The sequence below is a fragment of the Equus asinus genome, chromosome 8 (assembly GCF_041296235.1).
Source record: "Equus asinus isolate D_3611 breed Donkey chromosome 8, EquAss-T2T_v2, whole genome shotgun sequence".
Lineage (NCBI taxonomy): Eukaryota > Metazoa > Chordata > Mammalia > Perissodactyla > Equidae > Equus > Equus asinus.
Genome location: NC_091797.1, coordinates 23,035,854 through 23,056,114, shown reverse-complemented (window position 1 = coordinate 23,056,114; position 20,261 = coordinate 23,035,854). Strand labels below are relative to the sequence as shown.

The window sequence follows — 20,261 nt, the reverse complement described above, 5'->3', positions numbered from 1 at the left end:
TGTGCAAGGCACTGACTGGGAAGTGCCTTTGGGATGTGCACTGTGGGGGGGGGGGGGGGGGCGGGGAGGGGAAGAAAGGGGGCAGGGCAGAGGGAGAAGCTGGGCTGCCTGCACCTGCAACAGCAGCCCTTCAGAGTTGTGCCGAGTTGAGGGGAAGGAAGGACCTGTCTGTGAATGTGGCTGCCCCAGGGAGTGGATGTGACCTTGGGTGAGATGGTTGTCTCTGGAAAGGACAGTTCACAGAGGGACTCAGCTGAAAGCAGTCAGTGGCAGCACTCTCTGAGCCGCCGGGTGGGGGGGGGGGGGGGCAGGGCGTGGGTGGGAGTGAGAGCTCCAGTCCTGAAGAGGGAGGGGCCAGGGCAGCAGCACAGAGTCCAAGGTGTGAGTGCTGACCGGCCAGGATTATGAGGCCAGGTTTAAATAGAAGCAAAAGTGCTTTAAAAACACTGGACATTCAAGGAATTACTCCCAAACTAACAGTGCCCCGTGTGCCCCTCCTGATCTCATGCTTATCCCAGGCCTGCTCTCTTACTGCCCTCCCTGGAAGAAGGGAGGACAGGCGGAATCTGGAGAGGCGCTGTCGCACCCACCCCAGCCACGCTGCCCTTGAGGCAGAGGGCGGGGCAGCCCGTGCAGTTTGCTTCAGCTGGTGGCCTGTTGGGACTTTAGTTTCTTCATTGGTAAGCTGGGAGTGGTACTGTCCACCCAGAGGAGAGTGGGATGGTTAAATGGGATACTGCACAGCAGCGGTTCTCAAAGCGTGGTCCCTGGGCCATTCAGACCAGCAGCCCCACCTGGAAACTTGTTAGAAATGTGAACACTCAGGCCCTACCCCAAATCCACTGAATCAGGAGCTCTGGGAAGGAGTGCTAGGAACCTGTGTTTTGACAAATCTTGCAGTGCTTCTGATGCATGCTCAAGTTTGAGAATCACTGGCATACTGCACAACACTGAACTTTGTGCCTGGACCCTAGGAGGAGCGCGATGACCCCAGCTGAATCTGAATCTGAGCCTGATCTCCACCTGCTTGGCTTGAGTTCAGGCACCTGTGAGCAGAGCGCCACCTGCTGGTTACAGCTGGCCCTGCGTGCACACACAGCACCACGCACAGGGACTCAGGCTGGAAACCAGGGCCAGTGACGCAGAGGTCCTCACTCCCCTCCTCTGTCCCTGCAGAAATCAGGTTAAAGTGAAGGTCAAGGGAAGTTTAAATTGCCAATAAAGGTCATCAAAAGACGACAGTGTCAGCAATAACAGGTACCCTTGACCTAGCGTTTGAGTGTTGGATCTTCTACAGGGAGAACAAGCGAGCAGGGGCCCTCCCTCCCCTGCCTCACTCGTGCACGTGCTCCCACCAGCGTCACAGGGCCAACGGCAGCCTTGATGGCCTGGTCACAGGCCGGCAAGAGGGGCCACCCACAGTGCCATGCTAACGGTGCCCCAAGTGGCCACCTGGCTCTCCTGGGTGGGAGAACTTTGTATTCTCCTGCTTTACTTTCCAGGTGTGTGTGTGTGTGTGTGTGTGTGTGTGTGTGTGTGTGTGCGCGTGTGTGTGTGTCTTGCACTTGAGAGAGAGAGGGGGAGAGAAAGCAGGAGCCTGCCAGACTGTCTCTGAGTGGCTCAGAAAATAAACTAGGTAACAATGAAAAGAGGCAGCAGAGATGTTCCTCTGCAGGGAGGAAAGATGGAAGGAGCCAGAAGTCTCGTGTGTGGAAGACAAGACTGAAGCAATCCTGTTTTCAAGAATGACAAAGGAGAGTCCCACAGAGAGGCTGCTGGCTGAGTCCCACTTCCAAGAGTGCACTAGGGACACGGATCCTATGCTGAAGTGGAAGACACTGAAGACAGCTGTCTGCTGAGCCCCACCCTGTGCTCAGATCCCTCCTAGGACCTGAGAGCCCAGGGCAGGCGGCCTGCTGTGTAAGGAAAACAAGACCTAGAACTGCTAGACTTTCCTGGGGGGGAGGCTTTCCAGGTGGGAGGGACAGCGAGCGGGTCGGTCCTGACCGGCTCCTGCCGCCCGGTCCTGACCGGCTCCTGCCGCCCTGGCCCCCAGGGGTGCTGTTCCTTCTCCTTCTGTGGCCCAGAAACTTTCCCCTTGGGCCCTGAGCGCAGGTGAGATTGGCTGGAGCGCCAAAGAATATTACTGAAGACTAAAGGAGACCAAAAGGGGCACAAATGTAGAGTGCAAGTCGTTTGGAGGGTTGGAGCTGGCTGCTCCATTTGGCCAGCTCACTGCAGGGTCTGACATGTCAGGGTCTGACATGACGGCTGCCTGAGACCCCGCGCCCTAGCCCATTAAGGGCCAGAACGGCATCACCTGGTTCCATCACTTCCCAGCTCCTCCGGTCTCCAGGCTGAGGGCATCGTGTCCCAGCCCACCAGGCAGGAGCCACTCCAAGGCATCTTGACAGTTTTATGAGGAAATCTTAGAAGCCCATCCCTCAAACCATTAATTTTGTGCCACCTGAGAGCTCAGCAATCAGGTTACACGCAGCTAGAAACAAGAGGGCTATGTGGTCACGGATCCACCGGAGACATGGCCTTTGCCCTCAAGGAACTGAAATAGTGCTTGACAGAATTTGATTAAATACTAACATGTAATCATTCAACAAACATATATTCAGTACCTGTTAGTGCCAGGAGTAGCACTAGATGCTGGGGATACTGTGATGAATAAGACGGGCAGAGCTTGTAGTACAAAGCTGACAAGTGCTGGGGAGCGGGGTGAGGGGGGGGGATGAGGAACAAATAACCCTGATGTGAGGGGACTAGGGGCCCATGGGAGCCTGTAACAGGAGCTGATGTGGTCTAGAGGGTGAGGATGTCTGAGCTGAGCCTGAAGGATGAGGAAGAGCCAGCCAAGGAGGTGGGTGGAGGGGTGGAGGAGGGAGGGGTCTCTGAGCCGTGCTGGGCTGGGAAGGGCTTTCCACGGGAGCTCTGACTGAAGCTGGGCCTTGACGAGTGAGTCAGCTTCGAGGAAGCAAAGCGGGCAGGAATGAATATTTCCAGGGATTCTGGGGCCATGGACCTGGCTGCTCTGGTCTCACAATTGTGTGAGAAGGAATTAAGGGAAGAATAATCTTTTTTGGAGAGTCTGAATCTGTGTGGCTGGCCAGGCATCCACACGCAAATGTCCAGGGGGCACTTTCAAGTCAGAAATGTGGAGCTCAGGTGTGGATGAGAAGAGGGGGTCAACTTAGTCTTCTGAAGAAGAAACCATGGAGAAGGAAGACTGGGGACTGAGGACAGGGTGCCAAGACACCTGTGGGGAGGAAGGGCGCCAGTCTGGAAGACGGGAGCCAAGCAGAACGTTTTCTGTAGGAGCTCAGAGGACAGCTCTCCAGGAGGGGAGCAGGGAGTGGCTCAACTGTGCCAGATGTTCAGGAAGCTTCTGGGGCTCTGAGAACTGGGCGGGCAGCTCAGGATCATCCCTGTAAATGAGGGAGTAGTTGGAATGCCTTGCCTTGGTCTCCCTGCCTCTCACCTTCCCTGCCAAAAATATCCCCAGAGGCCCCACCAGCAGGTCCGCGGCAGCTGGCCGTCCCTGGGGCTTTGGAGGGAGGAGGCTCACATTCTCTGCCTGGTATCAGTGGCCACCCAGCCTGGACAGCTGACTCACAACGGGACGCCAGCGCTGCCTTCGAGCTGCCGGGATGAAAGCGCCCTAGGCCGCTGGGGGTAGGTAGGTGGGGCGAGCAGGCAGGGGCAGGCCTGCCTGACAGCTCAGCATGGAGGGAGCCTCCCCTTCACGCCTCCCTGCTCGGGTCAAAGTCACCTCTATCCTCAGCTTCCTGCAGAAGGGCCTGCAAGGCCTCTCCAGTTGCGTCAGTGGGGCCCTGGGGAAAGCTGTGCTCCATTCGGGTTGACAGGGCCCTTCCCGAGTTGCCCTCGGCAGGCCCCAGACTTCCAGCACAGCCTGCCCTGGGACCTGCCCCCACTGCTGCTCTGGGCCGGGCTGGGCCTCACAGGAGAGGTGGGGTTCTGGCCACTGGGGCTTGGCACGCCCAGCAAGCAGCGAGGAGGCTCCAGAAACCAAGGTGTGGCCAACCTGATCCAGAACACCTGCGCCACCCATGCCTATTAACCTTTTCTGGCACCAGAGTAGCTTTACCCTCCGCGGCCCTCCCCACCCCTCCTCTGATAGAAAGATAGAAAGTTGAGGGGATGGTAGGATTCGGGGAGGGACGAATGAGTGAGGTGCACATGGCCAGGAGGGAGACAGCCCTGATGAGGGACGCAGAGTTGGAAGTCCGGTGGGCTCCTCTAAGCAACTCCCTTTTCTTCTTGGTGCCTCAATTTTCTCATCAGTGAGATGGAATTAGGAGTATTCCACGACCAACACGTTTTAGAGGGTTGTCATGAGTTAACAAGAGAACGAATGAACTTTCCAAACCATCAAGGTTAAGTAAGGGTTGTGGTTGCCACGACCACCGTTGCTTCAGGAGATTTCAAGGAGAAGTCCCTGGAGCCCGATTTTGGGGGGATCTGTGGAGCGCCTGAAATCATGTGTAACGGTGCTCGTGGGGGCGTCTTTCTGGAGTGAAGGTCCAGAGCTCTCATCAGCTTCTTAAAGACTCAACACAGTTTAAGACCCCCACACGGCACAAGTCCATCCCCGTCACTTTTCAGACGAGTCAGCTGAGGCCCCAGGTCACACAGCTTGGCAGAGGCAGAGACAGACGTGGGGCCCAACCCTCCACCACTTCCCACTGCCCTGCCCATGTCGGGGGTGGGGGGGGGGGAGAGAAGAGGTAGGAGGGAGCAGGGAGGAGAGAGCAGCCAGGTGAGAAGCCCCCAGTCCTCCCGGGAGTCGAGGCCCCGTCCTCACTCTGTCTCACTCTGTTAGCAGGATGAGGGCATCGTGGTGGAGCGTGGGGGTGGGAGAGACGGGATAACGGGGAAGCCCACGGACGGGAGAGGTGGGGAGGCCCTTCCTGGAAGCACAAGTTGCTGAATCAGTGAGTCACCCTCCCTATCTCCCTTTCCCAACAACCCCCCAGAAAAGACTCCGGGAGAGGAGGCAACCCAGCTCCCTCTGACCTTGTCCTGAGATGACTTCCCTGGCTCTGTTTCCTCTTCTGGAAAAGTTGACGATACTCCGTCAAAGCTTTATGGGAAACTGTGAAGGGCCACACACAAATGGAGCCATCACCCAAAGATGCCACTTATTGAGCAACTACTCAGTGCCAGGTGTGGGCTGGATGCTTTGCCTAAATCAGCATAAATGTCGCCATTGGAAAAGACTTTCCCACCTGGTTAAAGGAAATCCACTCCTCTCCCCCGGCCTCCAGTTATTCTTGCCCACACTCCCTGTTCCTTTCCGTCCTACCATTTCTTATAATTTATGATGTTTCTGTGTGTTCCTTTTATCCTCTCTCTTTTCCACTACACTATAATCTTGCCTCAGGCAGGAGGAGTGTCAGTGTGTTGATACTGTACATCCGTGCTAAGCGTAGTGCCTGCCATCTAGTAGTCACTCAAATACTTGTTAAGTGAAGGCAGGACTGTCTCTAATCTTCACAACAGCCTTATGAGGTAGGTATTATTCTCCCACTGTACAGAAGAAGAAACTGAGGTTCAGAGAGTCAAAGAGACTTGCTTGTTTGTTATCACGAGACTTCAGCTGTGCTTCTATTCCTTGAAGGATCTGGAGAATGAGAAAAGCTAAGGGTCAGAAGAGAGAGTTGGGCCCAGCAAAATGGTTCACCAGTTCAGCTACCACCCTGTGCTCGGCCTTCCCCAGCTGAGCACTCCCGACCTCTCACACACCCCAGGAGCTCCGAGTCATCAATCCACAGCCACAGAGCCAGAGGCCAGTTCCAACTGGCCTGTTTATTTCCCAAGCCAAGTGAGAACCAGTCCTTCCCTGCCCACCGCAGAGCAACGTACAGCTGGGAGTCCACACCCCACCCCTGAAGCCCTAACACAGCAGATAAATTAGAGAACTCTTTTATAAAACATCGTACAAGGAAGATACACACATACAGATAGAGCCAGTGCCGGCGCTGGGGTACAGCTTGCTTCTTGCATGCCAGTAACCAGGTCCCGCCCCATCGGGCGTCTGCCCACCCCTGCACTCTTTCCCTGAAGTGGCTCACCTGCTGTCCCCACAACCCGAGACCAAGGCCGGTTAGCACAAATGGTAAAGGTCCAACATCTTGGCCCCAAAGGGAACTGCTTCGTGGCTGCCCCCTACTGCCTGCCCCTGAGGTGGCCACTCCCTGCCCCTCCTCCTTACCAAGGCAGCCTGCCTTGGCCTGGTCCCAAGAATTCAGCCCACCAGGACCTGAAGATACGGAAGATGGACCAAGGAATATTGTTTCCTGATAGGTATGGTGACCCACATATCCTCCAAGCCAGGACTTTGTGGAAGTGGAAGGGGGTCTAATTTACCGGAAAGCAGGTGTGAACCCGGGCTGCCTAGACAAAGGACGAATGGTCACCCCACTGCTAGGGCTCCCCTGCTCTGAACTGGCCCAGTCCTGCCACTCCTCCACTTTCCAAAACACACCCCCCACTGGCAGCGAACTCCTCTGGGACCTCTGTTCCCATCTCTGCTGCCTCCCGCCCTCCAAGGCCTTCCAGCACCTGGGTTATACATTTTAAGGCCTCAATAATATGAGGGATCTGTAGTATTGCGGTTGGGAGGGGTGGGAATGATGTCCCCTCCAAATCCCATATGGGACCTGGCCACATAAGGCCTTTGGTGTCAAGCCCCAGGCCTTCTGCTTCCTTGGGTCCAATCCCCCAAATCATAGCTGCCTGGCACTAAGTAGAAAGGCAAGCCCTAATCCTCGCCAAGTCTTTTCTCTCCAGCCCTCCCTGCAGCTAAGGGTCAGGGCCGGGGCGAAATTAACCAGCACTCTCCCATCCCTGCCCGTGGCTACTGCAGAGCACTGTGTTCCAGTACCTTCTCTACAAGCTGCGCACACACACGGTTAGTCTCACCTCTAGGAACCCCAGGAATCACCTGTTGGGGTGGCAACTGGCGGACTGGTGGGTGCTAAAGAGACCAACCTGTAGCGCCCTGCATCCCTACCCGACAGGCTGGGCTTCAGCCCTTGGCGAGGGCCTGACAGGCATCCCAGCCAGGGTCCCGATGGGTCCCACTGAGCGTTACCGCCCCAGCCCCTGCTCTTAGAACCTGCCCAGTAGGCCATGTGCCTTAAACAAGCCTTGCTAAAGCGAATATTACCAAATAGGGCACACTCAAACTCCAGTCCTTAAAGATTCCTCCTCTCCTCCCCCTCCCACCACATCCACATGGTCCACAGCCGCACCAGTGCTTTGGGAAACACAAGTCCAGTCTCCATCTTCCCAGGCCTACTGCTTCTCACTCGTTGTCCGTCTGTCTGTCTTAGGGGAACACAGATTCCCCCCCGTGTCTGAGCCAGGCTGCCTCACACCTGCTGCGGTCCCTCCCACCCCCACAAAAACAAGTGCCGGCATCTGACCCCTTGGAGTAGAACTGAGAAAATTCCGGGCTCAGGATGGGGCTTTCCGATGGGCCCCTGAGTAAGCATAGGAGATGGGATGGCGGGTCCCAGGCCTCACGGTGAACGTGTTGATGGGGCTTCCATAGAGGGGGGTGCTGTGGGGAGACCTGGAGGAGCAGGAGAGAGGTGAGGTTAATATCCGCAGCTGGTTAACCAACAGCCCTCCCATCTCCCCCAGGGCACCAGAGGAAAGATGTGGCTCAGGGCTGAGTGGGACCCCAGTCCACCACTACTGATTCACCAGACACAGGGCACCCCCTCCTGTCTAGGCCCTGCCGGCCAGGAAGTACATGCCTAACACCCTCTACTCAGAACCCTTCACTCCCAGCCTGGCTAGGGATCCATCTCTGCGTTATTGGGAAATCCCGCACCCGAGGACCACTCAGATCTCCCCCAACCCCACACTTAGCCTAAAGCGGTGGGACTCCAGAGGGTGAGAGAGAGGAGAGAGAAGCGGGGAAGCCGGTGGGGAAAGCAGGAGGATGGGGAAAGAGAACAAGGGAGATAATGGGAGATAAGGAGGCAGGTAAGGGAACGGCCAACAGCACCCTCTCTAGGTAGAGTGCGCCTCCCTCCCCTTTCTCTCTGCTCTGAGGGGCGGAGGGGAGAAAACCCAATGTCCCCTGCGGTTGGCCGCGGCCTGGTAGGCTCCTCTGTGGTCCGAGGGCAAATTCTCCACGCCACCTGGCTTCCCCTCCCAGCCTCCCTTCATCGCCCGGCCCCAGCTCACCTGCCGGGAGCGGAGGCGCAGCCGCAGTCACCGCCGGGCACCTTGAACTTGGCCTCTCCGCGGGCGGCGCCCTCCAAGGACGGCTTCCGCGCGTGCAGGCCGCCGGGGGGCGCGCGGCCCGCCGAGCCCACGCGCCGCACCTCCGGGCCTCCAGGCGCGGCGAAGGGCCCCCCGGGCGGCGGCCCGAAGCAGTTTGGGGAGCTGAGGCTGCGGCCGGTGGCGCCGCGGGGCGGCCCGGGGCTGCGGTGGGGCTCCCCGACGTACAGGCGCTTCTTGATGAGCGAACGGCCCCCGCCCGCGGAGCGCTCCAGGCCCCCGGGCCCCGCGGAGCGCGCATCCGCCGGGAAGCGTGAGAAGCCACGAGGCGCCAAGGCCGCTAGGCCCGCGTCCAGAGGCTGCCCCAAGTCTGAGAAGTTGTTCCGGGGAGGGGATCTCCGGCGCCCCAGATACTGGAGGGCCGGGGTCGGGGGCTCAGGGTCATTGCTGAACTCTGGCGGCGGGGGGATGACCTCAAAGTTGAACTCCTTCTCCTCCTCCTCCCTCTTGTGGGAAGGAGAAGAAGGGGACGAGAAGGACTTGGGCAGCACGCGGCCCTGGGGGAGGTTGGAGGGCGCTGGTCTTCCCCAGGCCACAGGGGCCTGGGGTTCTGCCTTGGTCCATTTGTGCCCACAGCTTGGCTGTGTGCCTTCTGGGTCTCTGCGGGACTGGGGCTTCCACTGACTGGGAACAGTGGGCTGTGTTGATGAGGCCAGCTGAAGGTCCTTCTCAGCCTCCTTGGGTAACTTGGGGACCCCAGTGAAGGAGTTGGGCCCGCCCTCAGAGCTTGCCTCGGGCTGGCTGCTGTGGCCACGGAGACTCCCCGGCAGGGAGGACCGACTCAGGGCAGCCCCTCCAGGCCTCCCCTTCTGTGCCCTCTGCCTGGCCGCAAGGAGCAGGGCCATGGGGGAGCCCCGCTCCACCACCTCCCCAGTCACCGGATGCCTGAGGAGTTCGTCAGCAGGCTGGGCTGAGGCTGGGGGTTTGGCTGGCAGCTCCTGGGGCTCCTTCATCCCCACCAGCTCCCCTGACCCTGGAGCCTCTCCTCTGGCTGGTGTAGACATCACCACAGCAGCCTCTCTGCTGGGGCTGTTCTTGCTGCGATGGGGCTTGTAGGGAAATGTCACCTCTTTTCCACCAGGGGATGTCTTTGGTGGAAGGGCTGGAGGTGACAGGGCTCCCCCTGTGGGAGGCTTACTGGCCTCGGAGGGGCACCTGTCTGCCTCTGGCTGGGAGGGCACTGCAAGTTCTTGAGGTCCTTGCTTCTCCCACTGCCCAGCTGGGACTAGGTTCTTCACCGCTATCAGCTGAGATGATGTGGCCGGCAGAGTTGGGGCTGCAGATGGTATGGCAGGCCCAGGTGTGGCTGATCCAGCTGTGGACTTGGTTGGTGTGGCTGGTCCAGGTGTGGCCTTGAGTGGTGTGGCTGGCCCAGGTGTAGTTGGTCCAGGTGTGGGCTTGGGTGGTGTGGCTGGTCCAGGTGTGGACTTGGGTGGTGTGGCTGGCCCAGGTGTAGCTGGTCCAGGTGTGGACTTGGGTGGTGTGGCTGGCCCAGGTGTAGCTGGTCCAGGTGTGGACTTGGGTGGTGTGGCTGGCCCAGGTGTAGTTGGTCCAGGCAGGGACTTGGGTGGTGCGGCTGGCCCAGGTGTAGTTGATCCAGGTGTGGACTTGGGTGGTGTGGCTGGCCCAGGTGTAGCTGGTCCAGGCGGGGACTTGGGTGGTGTGGCTGGCCCAGGTGTAGTTGGTCCAGGCGGGGACTTGGGTGGTGTGGCTGGCCCAGGTGTAGTTGGTCCAGGCAGGGACTTGGGTGGTGCGGCTGGCCCAGGCATGAACTTGGACTGGAGTGGTGTGGTTGGCAGAGGGGTGGTGGGTAGAGGTAACAGATTCTTGGCCACAGGCTTGGAGAATCTGCCGTTATCAGCCCTGTTTTCAAAGATTCTCACCCCTTCGAGCGGAGGTTTGGGAGGCAGAGGCCCTGTGCTGGGCCTGGCGTCCTTCTCTGCTGATGAGGAAAGCCGCGCCTCCAGCTCATCCCGGATCTGCCGGACGCTGGGAGTTGGGGCGTCTTGGGGGGTGTAGTCCACAGGGGGCAGGGTCGGGCCAGTGGCGGCCTTCTCTGGAAGGCCCTGGGGACTCTTCTCAGGGACACTTGGGGGGATCTCCTTCTCTGGCAGGCTTGGGGGAGCCTCCTTTTCTGGCGGGCTGGGGCCCTTCTTGCCCTCCTTTCCCTGAGAGGCCACCGTCGGGCCTGGCCTGTGACTGATGAATCGGTCCTCTCTCCTGGAACCACAGAGGTAGGCCGCCAGCTCGCTGCGCAGCTTCTCCATCTGGCTGGGATCCCTCCAGTCCACAGGCACTGACGAGGCTGTGTCCTCTGGGCTCGGGGGGCTGGGTTTGGGTTTGGGAGCAGGAGAGCTAGATTTGGGGCTTTTCATAAACCCAGCAGGTGGAGGGGCTGTCTTCTCAGCAGAAGGCAAAGGAGGGGCAGCTGGGGGAAGGGGGGGTGCTGGGGGAGGGAGCGGGGGTGCGGGAGGGGGAGGGGGAGGGGCTGGGGGCAGAGTCTCAGCTTGTTCATTTGTCCAGGACTGGGACTGGCCCAGCCTCGGGCTGGCTGGTGCTGCAGCCCTGAGCTCCCCAGAGGGGTCTGGCTCAGAGGCCTTGTCTGGGTAGACCTGGGACGCAGGGCGGATGTGGAAGCTGGGAGGCAGTGGGAGGCGACTGGGGGCCTTCTTGGTGGCCCCTTCTTCCTCTGGAGGAGCCCCTTGTACTTCCTGAACAGGGATGGATGAAGTCCTGACTGGGGTTGGGGGAGGCACCTTGAACGAACGGGGGAAGGTGAGGTGGGACTCTGGTTTAGGTCCTAGGGGGCTCCCTTCAGGCTCAGTAGGGCTCCTGGGGGGGCTGGTTCTGGGGGCCTCTGGCTGCCTGCCACTCAGTGTTACCTCTGATTTCCACTTGGTGACACCCCCAGGGGGAAAGAGGCGAGTCCCCATCTTGTGAGGAGACACTGGAGCTGGGGGTGCTGGGGCTGGCAAAGGGGGTGGGGGTGGGGCTAGAAAGGCCAAGGGTGGGGCAGGGGGAATGAAGTCAGGAGGGGTGGGTGTGGATGGGGGTGATAGGGCCCCCAATACCGGGGGCGGAGGTGGGGCCATGCTGGGTGGGAGTGGGGGTTCCAGCAGCAGGGGAGGTGGTGGGGGAGCCATGGAAGGTGGAGGTGGTGGTGGGGACTCCCCTCGAGGTTGCAAAGTGTCTGGCGGTGGGCCTGGGGCTGGGCCTGGGGGAGGTGGGGGGATGAGTGGGTCCTGGCCATAGTGCCCAGGCCTTAGGTCACCCACAGAGCTGTACAGTCGGAGGTTGCCATTGACTAGTGAGCTGGTACCTGGAAGAAGGGAGAGGCAAAGATGAGGAGGGCAATGAGGCAGACCAGGCATGCCAATCCCTATGTGCCCAGGGCAGGGCTGGGCTGGGCACCCAACACAGTGACCAGCCGGTGTCATGCCTTTCCTCCTGAACACCAAGGGAAGGAGCAGCAATGTCCCCAGCGTCCCGAGCTGTCCTGGCAGTGACCCTCTTCCTTCTAGCGAGGGGCCCCTGCCTATGCCTGGCACAGCCCCTGGAGCCTGTGCTGAGGTTCTCCATCTGCCCCACCCTTCTGCGCCCTGCTTGCACCCCTGGAGAGAACCCCTTTACTAAACGCGCTTCCGTTACCCTCTTTGAGTGCACCACCTGTGTCTCACAGGGGCCTTGACTGATGCAAAGCCAAAGAGGCCTGGGTTCAAATCCCAGCTCTACCACGTACTAGATGTGTGACTTGGACAAACTAATTAACCTTGCTGAGCCTCAGTTTCATCATCTATAAAATGGGCATAATGTCAGCGCTTACCTCATAAAGCTGTTGTGAGGATTAAATAAGAGAATTCATGTAAATACATGTCAAGGGCTTCTCACGGGGCTGGGCCCATAGCAGGCACTTAATGGACGGTATCCATTTTGACTACTACCACCTGTGCTTTTCAGACCGAAAGACAGACAGGGAAAGTGGGGGAAAGAGGGGAAGTCACGGATCAGGGCCAGGGGCCTGGTGACCCTCTCTGTGAGGGAGTTCAGGTGAAAGTTTGGGAGGGAGCAATTAGCATGAGCAATTCCTGCTTTCTAAAGACCCTGAACCTACCAAGGACCCAGCTTCCCCCCTCACTGAGAGCTCCTGGAACAGGTTCTGGAGTGCAGGATGGAATGGGGTGTGTAGAAAGAAGGGGGCCTGGACAACCTGGGCCCTAGGGAGATACTGAGCACTCCCAGCCCCAGCCGCTCACATCCCTCCCTTCTTGGACCCAGGCCCCAGGCCCCTCCCGAGAGTCTGCAGATGGGGGCCCATCTGCAGATGGGGGCCCGTGGCCCTGCTTACTTCTCTCTCAGCGGCAGCCTTCCCACACCTCCCCGCGTCAGTGTCTAGCACAGAGCATAAGAAACCTGAGGAATGTGCAGCTCTGAAGGGCCCTCCCAGCTGTCTGACTTCAAAACAAAGACTAGACCAAGAGTGGAGAGGGGACAGCTAACATTCACTGAGCGCACCCCAGTGTTAGGAGCTGGGAGACAGCAGAAAAAACAAAGCAAAAAACAGTCAAAATACTGGCCCTCCTGGAGCTTGTTTCAATGGGACAATGAGGCAGACAATGAACATAATATGTTAGTAAAGTGTCACCACATTTGATGATGAGTAATATGCAGACAAAAAGTCAGAAGAGAAGGGCTGAGGGAGCAGTGTGAACAGGGTGGTCAGAGAAGACCTCGCTGAGAAGGTGACGTTGGAGCAAAGAGGGAAGGAGATGGGGAGAGAGCTGTATGTCTAGGGGAAGGGTGTGCAAGGCAGAGGGGAGGGCAGTGCGAAGACCCCGGGGAGGAAATGTGCCTGGTACTGAAGGAGAAACAAGCACGCGGGATGCCTGGAGCAGCGTGAGACGGGGAGAGAGAGCAGATGAGGCCGGGTTCTGACAGTCCTTCAAGAACCTTTTCTTTGAGTGACATGGGAAGTCATTGGTGGGTTTTGAGCAGAGGTGCGAGGAGCAGTGACTGACATCCCATCCAATACTTCACTGACTCCTCCAGGATGGGAATTGTTGCTCCCACAGCTCATTTGAAGATACAGAGGGGCAAGAGGTTAAGTGATTTGTCCAAGGGGAGCGAAGCTAATGTGCAGGGGAGCTGAGATTCAAGGCTGGGTCTGTTTGACTCCAGGGTTCTTTCCACCACCTCCGTTACCCTTGTGCCTGCTCTGGCCTTATCCCCTCACCATCCTTCCTCCACTGGAAGTGGGCCACAGCCAACCCTGGCTCTCCTCACGCCCAGCCCCGCTGCTCCCGCCCACTGCAGCCGGTAGCCAAGAGGCCTGCGGCTCCGGCTTCATCACCAGCTGGGGAGGTGGGCCAGAGGCTTGAGCCCAAGGAGGAAAGAAAGATGGACAGACCCCAAGCCCAGGTCCTCTTACCTGTCACTCCCTTGTCTACAAAGTCTTCTGGGACAGAAGGGGTGGGCACAGCCAGCCCATGGTTCTCCTGGGAATTCTGAAAGAGAGCAGAGGCATCAGGGAAGAGGGAAAGATGGACAGATAATTCTTAAATGGCTGCTCTGTGAGGTCATTCGACTGCTCGAAAATCTGCAGCTATGGGGATGGTTGCACAACCTTGTGAATATACTAAGTTGTAAAAGGGCTATATAAAATATAAAATTTTAAAAGGTGAATTTTATGGTATAGTCAAGTATTGTTATTCGAGGTCGTTATGCTTCGTAAAGTTGCTGTGAGCCCTGAATTAGGAAATCCTTAATCAAGGCTCCAGGGGAAAGACAGGATGAGGTTCCCACAGACGTTGGTCACAGCATTTGCATCAGCCAATCAAGACATAACTGTTTTATCTGTGTTTCTGTTTAAAGACACCTTATTTAATATATATATTTTTGACTCTAACATTGAGCTTATGGCCAACAGCGCTGTAACTCAGGCCTGAACGAAGCTTATCTGACACTTGTGTTTTCTCTGTAAGGCACGTCACAGCCTTTTTGTGCTTAAGAGCACTAGACAGCACATCAGCACTATGCTTGGGGCTGTTTTAAACAGCAAAATCATCAACAAAAAGCAAAGAAATACAAAAAACGTGGCACTAAGTAGAAAAGGACACGTTTACAGTATGAGAGCTGAAAAAAGAAAGATTGTGGTCTTGTTCAACCCCAGCTGGGCTCGGGTACATCAGGTGACTACAATTGTTCACTGCTCTAAGCATGTCCAAAGTGTCTCAAGTATTTAAAGTTTTTTTTTTTTTTTTTTGGTGAGGAAGATTGGCCCTGAGCTAACAACTGTTGCCAATCTTCCTCTTTTTTTTTTTCTCCCCAAAGCCCCAGTACATAGTTGCATATCTTAGCTGTAAGTCCTTCTAGTTCTTCTATGTGGGATGCTGCCACAGCATGGCTTGATGAGCAGTGTGTAGGTCTGCCCCCAGGATGCAAACCAGCAAACCCTGGGCCGCCGAAGTGGAGCACACGAACTTAACCACTCGGCCACGGGCCAGCCCCTCAAGTATTGATCTTGGGGTTACAAATCAATGTTAGCAAGTAGGCAAATTTGTAAATACAGAATCTGCAAATAATGAGAATCGACGGTATATGAAGTCTATCTCAACTAAAAAAGAAAACAGAACAAATTTTAAAAACCTAGAACAAAAACACACAAAATCTGCAGTGACTCCCCATAGATGTCTACAAGTTAAAAGCTGAGCCCCTCGGCCTGGCCTCCTGTTCACTTAGTTTTCATTAGGTATTTACAGAAAAATAAATAAATAAAAAGTGGTGAACTGGGATATTTACAGCCCTGCACGTGCCCTCTGATCGCTAAGGTTAGCAGGCCATAATGAGTTGACACAGCTGTCGGTTTGTGCATACTCTTTTGCATTCTTTTTTTTTTTTTCCAAACACACATTTCCATATGTCAACAAAATCCACACACCTGTCCTTTTGAAGAGCCATAGAGGATTTTACGGTGACTTTCAAGGTCCTCAACAACCTGGCATCACACTTGCCAGCCAACTTTCATTTTCCACCCACCGTTACATCCATCCTGCATTCTGGCTTGACGGACTCCCTCCCCACCATCCTTCCAGCCCACACATAGAGTTCAGGTTCATCCCTGACGCTGGAGGTTGGTCTTCCCACCCTCCATCTCTAACAATGTGCTCTCAGCACATGCTTTCAGTCACACTGCTCTACAAAGAGGATGATGTTCCCATTTGCCAGATGAGAACACTGAGGCTCAGAAACGTTTGGTAAGTTGTCTAAAGTCACACAGCCAGGATTACCAAACCAGGTCTGTGAGCTCCCACCCCTTAGCAGTTTTCTTCTCCAAAATCTCTCATCCTTCAAGGATCAGCTGAGCCCCTGTCAGGGGAGAGTAGAGAGGAAGGAGCTAAGAGCATCTGGCTTTGGAGCCAGACTGCCTGGATTTGAATTCCAGCTCTGCCACCTATGATTTGAACGATTGTGCCAGTTAAGCTCTCTGTGTCTCAGTTTCCCTGTCTGTCAAATGGTGATAAAAATAGAATCTACTTATTCTAGGGAAGTTGTGAGCATTACATGATGCAATACACAAAAAGCACTTTGACAGTTCCTGGCATATAGTAAAAACCCTACAAATGTTTGCCGTTGTTGCTACCAGGGAGCTCTCCCTTGTCCGTGCCAGCCCACACCGACCTGAGGCTGATCAGAGCACTCACCCAAGCCCCACAGAGGTGGCCCCTTGTTCGCTCTCCAGATGGTCCCCTAGTTCCTCCAATGAGATCTGGTTGCTCCCTAGAGCCTAGGGACCACGTATTATGTGAATCCCCCAATGCTGGACACATGGTAAGCCAAGCTGTTACTCCTGATGGGCAGACCGTGCTAACCGTCTGGGCTTAATGGCTTAATACATAAGAACCAGGGACTCAAGGTAGATGTTTCAGAAATATCCCTAAGACCTGGGTTACCAAGGGCATCTCAGAATTACTCTTTGGTCGTTTGGGGGCAACAAAAAACTCATCTTCTTGTTCTCACAGAATTCTGCAGCTGGAATGGCCTTGAGCCCTCATCCAGTCTTTTTCCTGCCTCTCCTTGATTCACACAGCCAACACACCCCTGTTCTTCACATCTCTCAAATCCAGTAATTCTGAATCAGGGGCAGGACCAGCCCACGTGAGGAGTGTCTCCCAAGACTGAGGTGTAGAATGCACACCCACCCACCACTGATTGTCTAGAAACCTCCATCAAGTGCACTCCGATTTTGACGAGACAGAGGCCAGGCCTTCAAAAGCCAGGGCTGAGATCTCTGATTTCTCTTTTGAACATAACTGGAAAGTAGAAAGACATGGGGACTTAGCATCAAAAGTGTTAGCATCATCGGGGCCGGCCTCGTGGCCGAGTGGTTAAGTTCGCGCGCTCCACTTCGCCAGCCCAGGGTTTCGCTGGTTTGGATCCTGGGTGCAGACATGGCACTGCTCATCAGACCATGCTGAGGCGGCGTCCCACGTGCCACAACCAGAGGCACTCACAACTAGAACATATACAACTAGGTACTGGGGCGCTTTGGGGAGAAGAAGAAGGGGAGAAAAAAATGAAGATTGGCAACAGTTGTCAGCTCAGGTGCCAATCTTTAAAAAAACAGTCTTAGCATCAAAATTCACACTCTGAATTTTGCTAGTGGATGAGCAGTGGCGATGTGGTATGGGGCTGGTGATGTTAAACTATCAATTAGGCACCAGCCCCACGCTAACAGCTCTACCCACATTATCTCAAATCCCTTAACAGAGCCAGGGCGCAAACCCAGGCCTCCTGACTCACCTTTTACAAATCGCTGAGACCTGTTTTCTTCACTTATAAAACGGTCATAATAGTTCCTACTTTGCAGGGCTATTATGAGGATCAAATGCGAGAATATTCCTAACCCAGGAAAACGGCACTAGTTGAAGGATTATGTGTTCCAATTCTCTCCTGACAAAGGTGAAAAAATTGTGACCGATCAAAGCTAAGCTGCCTGGAGTCCTAGAAGCACCCGCTCTGTCACCCTGAGTGCTGAAGTCGAATGACGTGTGGAAGAGGAAGACGGACAGACTTTACGGGCCAGAGGTGGTACTGCCCGCCCACCCTTTGATCTTAAAGAACTCAGAAAGCGTTAGACTCCCAAGACCCCAGGGTGGAGGTCTGTCCCTGGGAGCCCCTGCAAGAGCAGCCCAGCAGACGTCAGGCTTTGCAGGTCCCCCCTCCACACACACACAAGGGGGTCCCAGGACGCGCCCACCACATCACTGCTGTGCTTGAGGTGCTGTGGCACTCCACTGTCCGCCACGTCTGGGGCGAGTCCCAAAGTCCAGCCTCATCCCTTCAGGAGCTCCCAGTACTGAACCCAACAGAGCCCCGGATCTCCAAGCCGCAGTGGGCTTCCCACTCCCACCCACACAGGCTCGGGGCTCACCCAGCTGTGCCCTACGTTCGTGTGTGTGCAGAGATGGCAAATACAAACTCATTTTGTATTTTTCATCTTAGTCCTAAAAAGACAGACACAGAAGCTGAGCTCCCCTCACTCTCCATGGAGACCCCAGCAGCTGGCATCGAGTGCACTGCTTGGCTGGTGACATCTTTCAGTGTGCAAACGCACACAGAGGGCAGCGTCCAGCGCCACGGGTGCTGAAGTCCTAGCCTGCCTCCCTTAGCCTCAGAGAACTGAGGAAAAGCCCCGGTAAGGGGAGGGCCTGGAGGAGACACCGAAATGCAATGCAAGGTCCTGGACTGGATCCTGGGGTCAGGGGGAGAGATGTGCCATGAAGGACATTAATGGGACAAGGGGCAATAATTGAATATAAATGGTGCATTAGATAATAGTGTTGTTTCAATCCCAAATTCCTGAGTTTGATGACTGTGCAGAGAGTGGCTCTGTCCTTAGGTAATGCACACCGAGGTATTTAGGAGAAAAGGGACTCGACGTCTCCACTTACTCTTCAGTGGTTCAGGAAGAAACAATATGTCTGTATACGAGATGGGGAGGGAGTAAATAAAGCGAATGTGGCAAAATGCGGTGACTCTGGGTGAAGGCTCTAGAGAGTTCTTTGTACTGTTCCTGCAACTTTTCTCACATTAGAATTGGTTAAAGGAAAGCTTCTTAATGCCACTGAATCATACATTTTAAAATGGTTAAAATGGTAAATTTTACGTTATATGTGTGTTACAATTTTAAAAAGTTAAACAACACAAACAAAAGACAGGAACATCAAAAGAGAAAGTGTTTTGGGAGACTTGGAGCTTATCCACCCACAGGACACCAGCACCTCCCATCTCCTCCTCCCCCACCCCAATACTCCCGAGCTTAGCAATCACAACAGCTGCTACTTTTCCAGCACTTACTCTGTACCAGGTACTCTTTCTGCGCTTTCTGTCTCTTAACTCATTTATTTTCACAACAACCTGATGAGATAGGTGCTATTATTGCTACATTTTTTAGCATTTTATAGATGAGGAAACTGAAGCACAGAGAGGTTAAGTGACTTGCCCAAGGACCCACAGCTAGTTCTATATTACTGTCTTTCCAGACACCCGGTCATCACCCACACACCCAGCTTGTCACTCAGTTCTGCCAGGCACCTCCTGAGACCCTCCCTTCCTGCCACCCCTAGTTCAGCCCTTCTTCAGTCCTCACTGTCTCTTGCACAGACCGACAGACTACTGCCTCATCTCCAGATACTTCCCTGGCCTCCGTCTCACGCCGCTCTTCAAATTTGACAGCAGGGTGTCCTTCCTAAAATGCATCTCAGAGCAGGTCACTCCCCTGCCCAGAGTCCTTCCATGGGTCCAGAGGATGAAACCCAAACACCTCCACGGGGCATGCCAGACCTTTCGTCAGCTGTCCCCTCTGCAGCTCCGGCCGTTTCTCCCCACCCATTCCACAGACCCTGGGCTCCAAGAGTGGTTCTGTCCCCCTACCCCCGCTCCGTGTACCTGGGGACCTGACCCCCTCAGGAGCAAGCGGGCTCCTTGCAGCAGGGGTCCTCAGCGGGGCACAGAGACCACCCCTCGGAGAGAGTCTTTGGGGGTTTGAGGGGGAGCGGTGGGCAGCTTGAAAGAGCCCCTAGATGATCGGCCACACCTCCCTCTGCCCCGTCGAGAACACTGCAGCTCTTTGGATTCATGCCCGCATCTTCTCAGGCCTCCACTGCCTTGCTCTTGCTCTTACTCTGCCTCCGATGATCTTCTTTGCCCAGCAACCTCCTACTTATCCTTTAAACCCCAGATTGAATGCCCTTCGTCCATGAAGCCCTCCTTGGCAACCCAGCCAGAATTACTTTTTCTTCCCTGTGTGTTCCCTACCCTGTGTGCGTTATTATTACACAGGTGAATACCATGTACTACGCACCATTCTGAGTACTTCACATGCAGCAACCCAGTTAGTCCTCATAGTAACTCTTAGAGGCAGGTGCTTTTTATTTTACGGAAGAGGAAACAGGCACAGAGAGGCTAAGTCCATTGCCCATGGTCACACAGCTAGTCAGTGGCAGAGGCGATGTTGGAACCACAGAGCCTGCCCTCTTTGCCTCTCCAGTTTTCACCCTCACTCTTCCTCCAGCACAAATCAAGCCTATCGGGGATGACTGTAGTCTCTGTTGCCCCAGCCCAGCCTACCTGTGGGTCGGGTGCCGGCTGATTCTTTGTCCATGCCTGGCCCAGACTGGGCAATTCAACAAACGTTTGCTGAGTGAATAAGCTCCTGGACAAGTGAATGAGAGGTAGAAAGAATACAGGACAGAGAGGCGGAAAACCCATGCTCCAGTGCCAGCCCCACCACCAAGGGACTTGGAGCAAAGTCACTTCTCTCTCTTGGCCTCCCTGTCTTCTATAAACACTAAGTGTCCTTCAACCACGGTGTTCTGTGAGTCCAGGCCCATAAGGTGTCCCATCTGTGACTCAGCTCACCTATGCCGTGTGGGCGGTGG

At 55.6% G+C, this 20,261-nt stretch overlaps 1 protein-coding gene across 3 annotated transcripts in view; it reads right to left on the bottom strand.

Annotated features, from left to right (window-relative positions):
- Positions 1 to 2,021: 2,021 nt before the first annotated feature.
- C8H6orf132 (chromosome 8 C6orf132 homolog) overlaps positions 2,022 to 20,261 on the bottom strand; it is a 37,114-nt gene continuing 18,874 nt past the window's right edge. The window contains exons 3-6 of one of the 3 annotated variants that reach the window (XM_070514947.1): positions 13,751 to 13,826; positions 8,230 to 11,644; positions 7,458 to 7,606; positions 2,022 to 5,650 (exon numbers count right to left, since the gene is read on the bottom strand). In XM_070514947.1, coding sequence (XP_070371048.1) covers positions 7,489 to 7,606; positions 8,230 to 11,644; positions 13,751 to 13,826 — 3,609 coding nt within the window. In that variant the 3' untranslated portion in view covers positions 2,022 to 5,650; positions 7,458 to 7,488. The other 2 variants (XM_070514948.1, XM_070514946.1) reach the window with 2 other exon arrangements.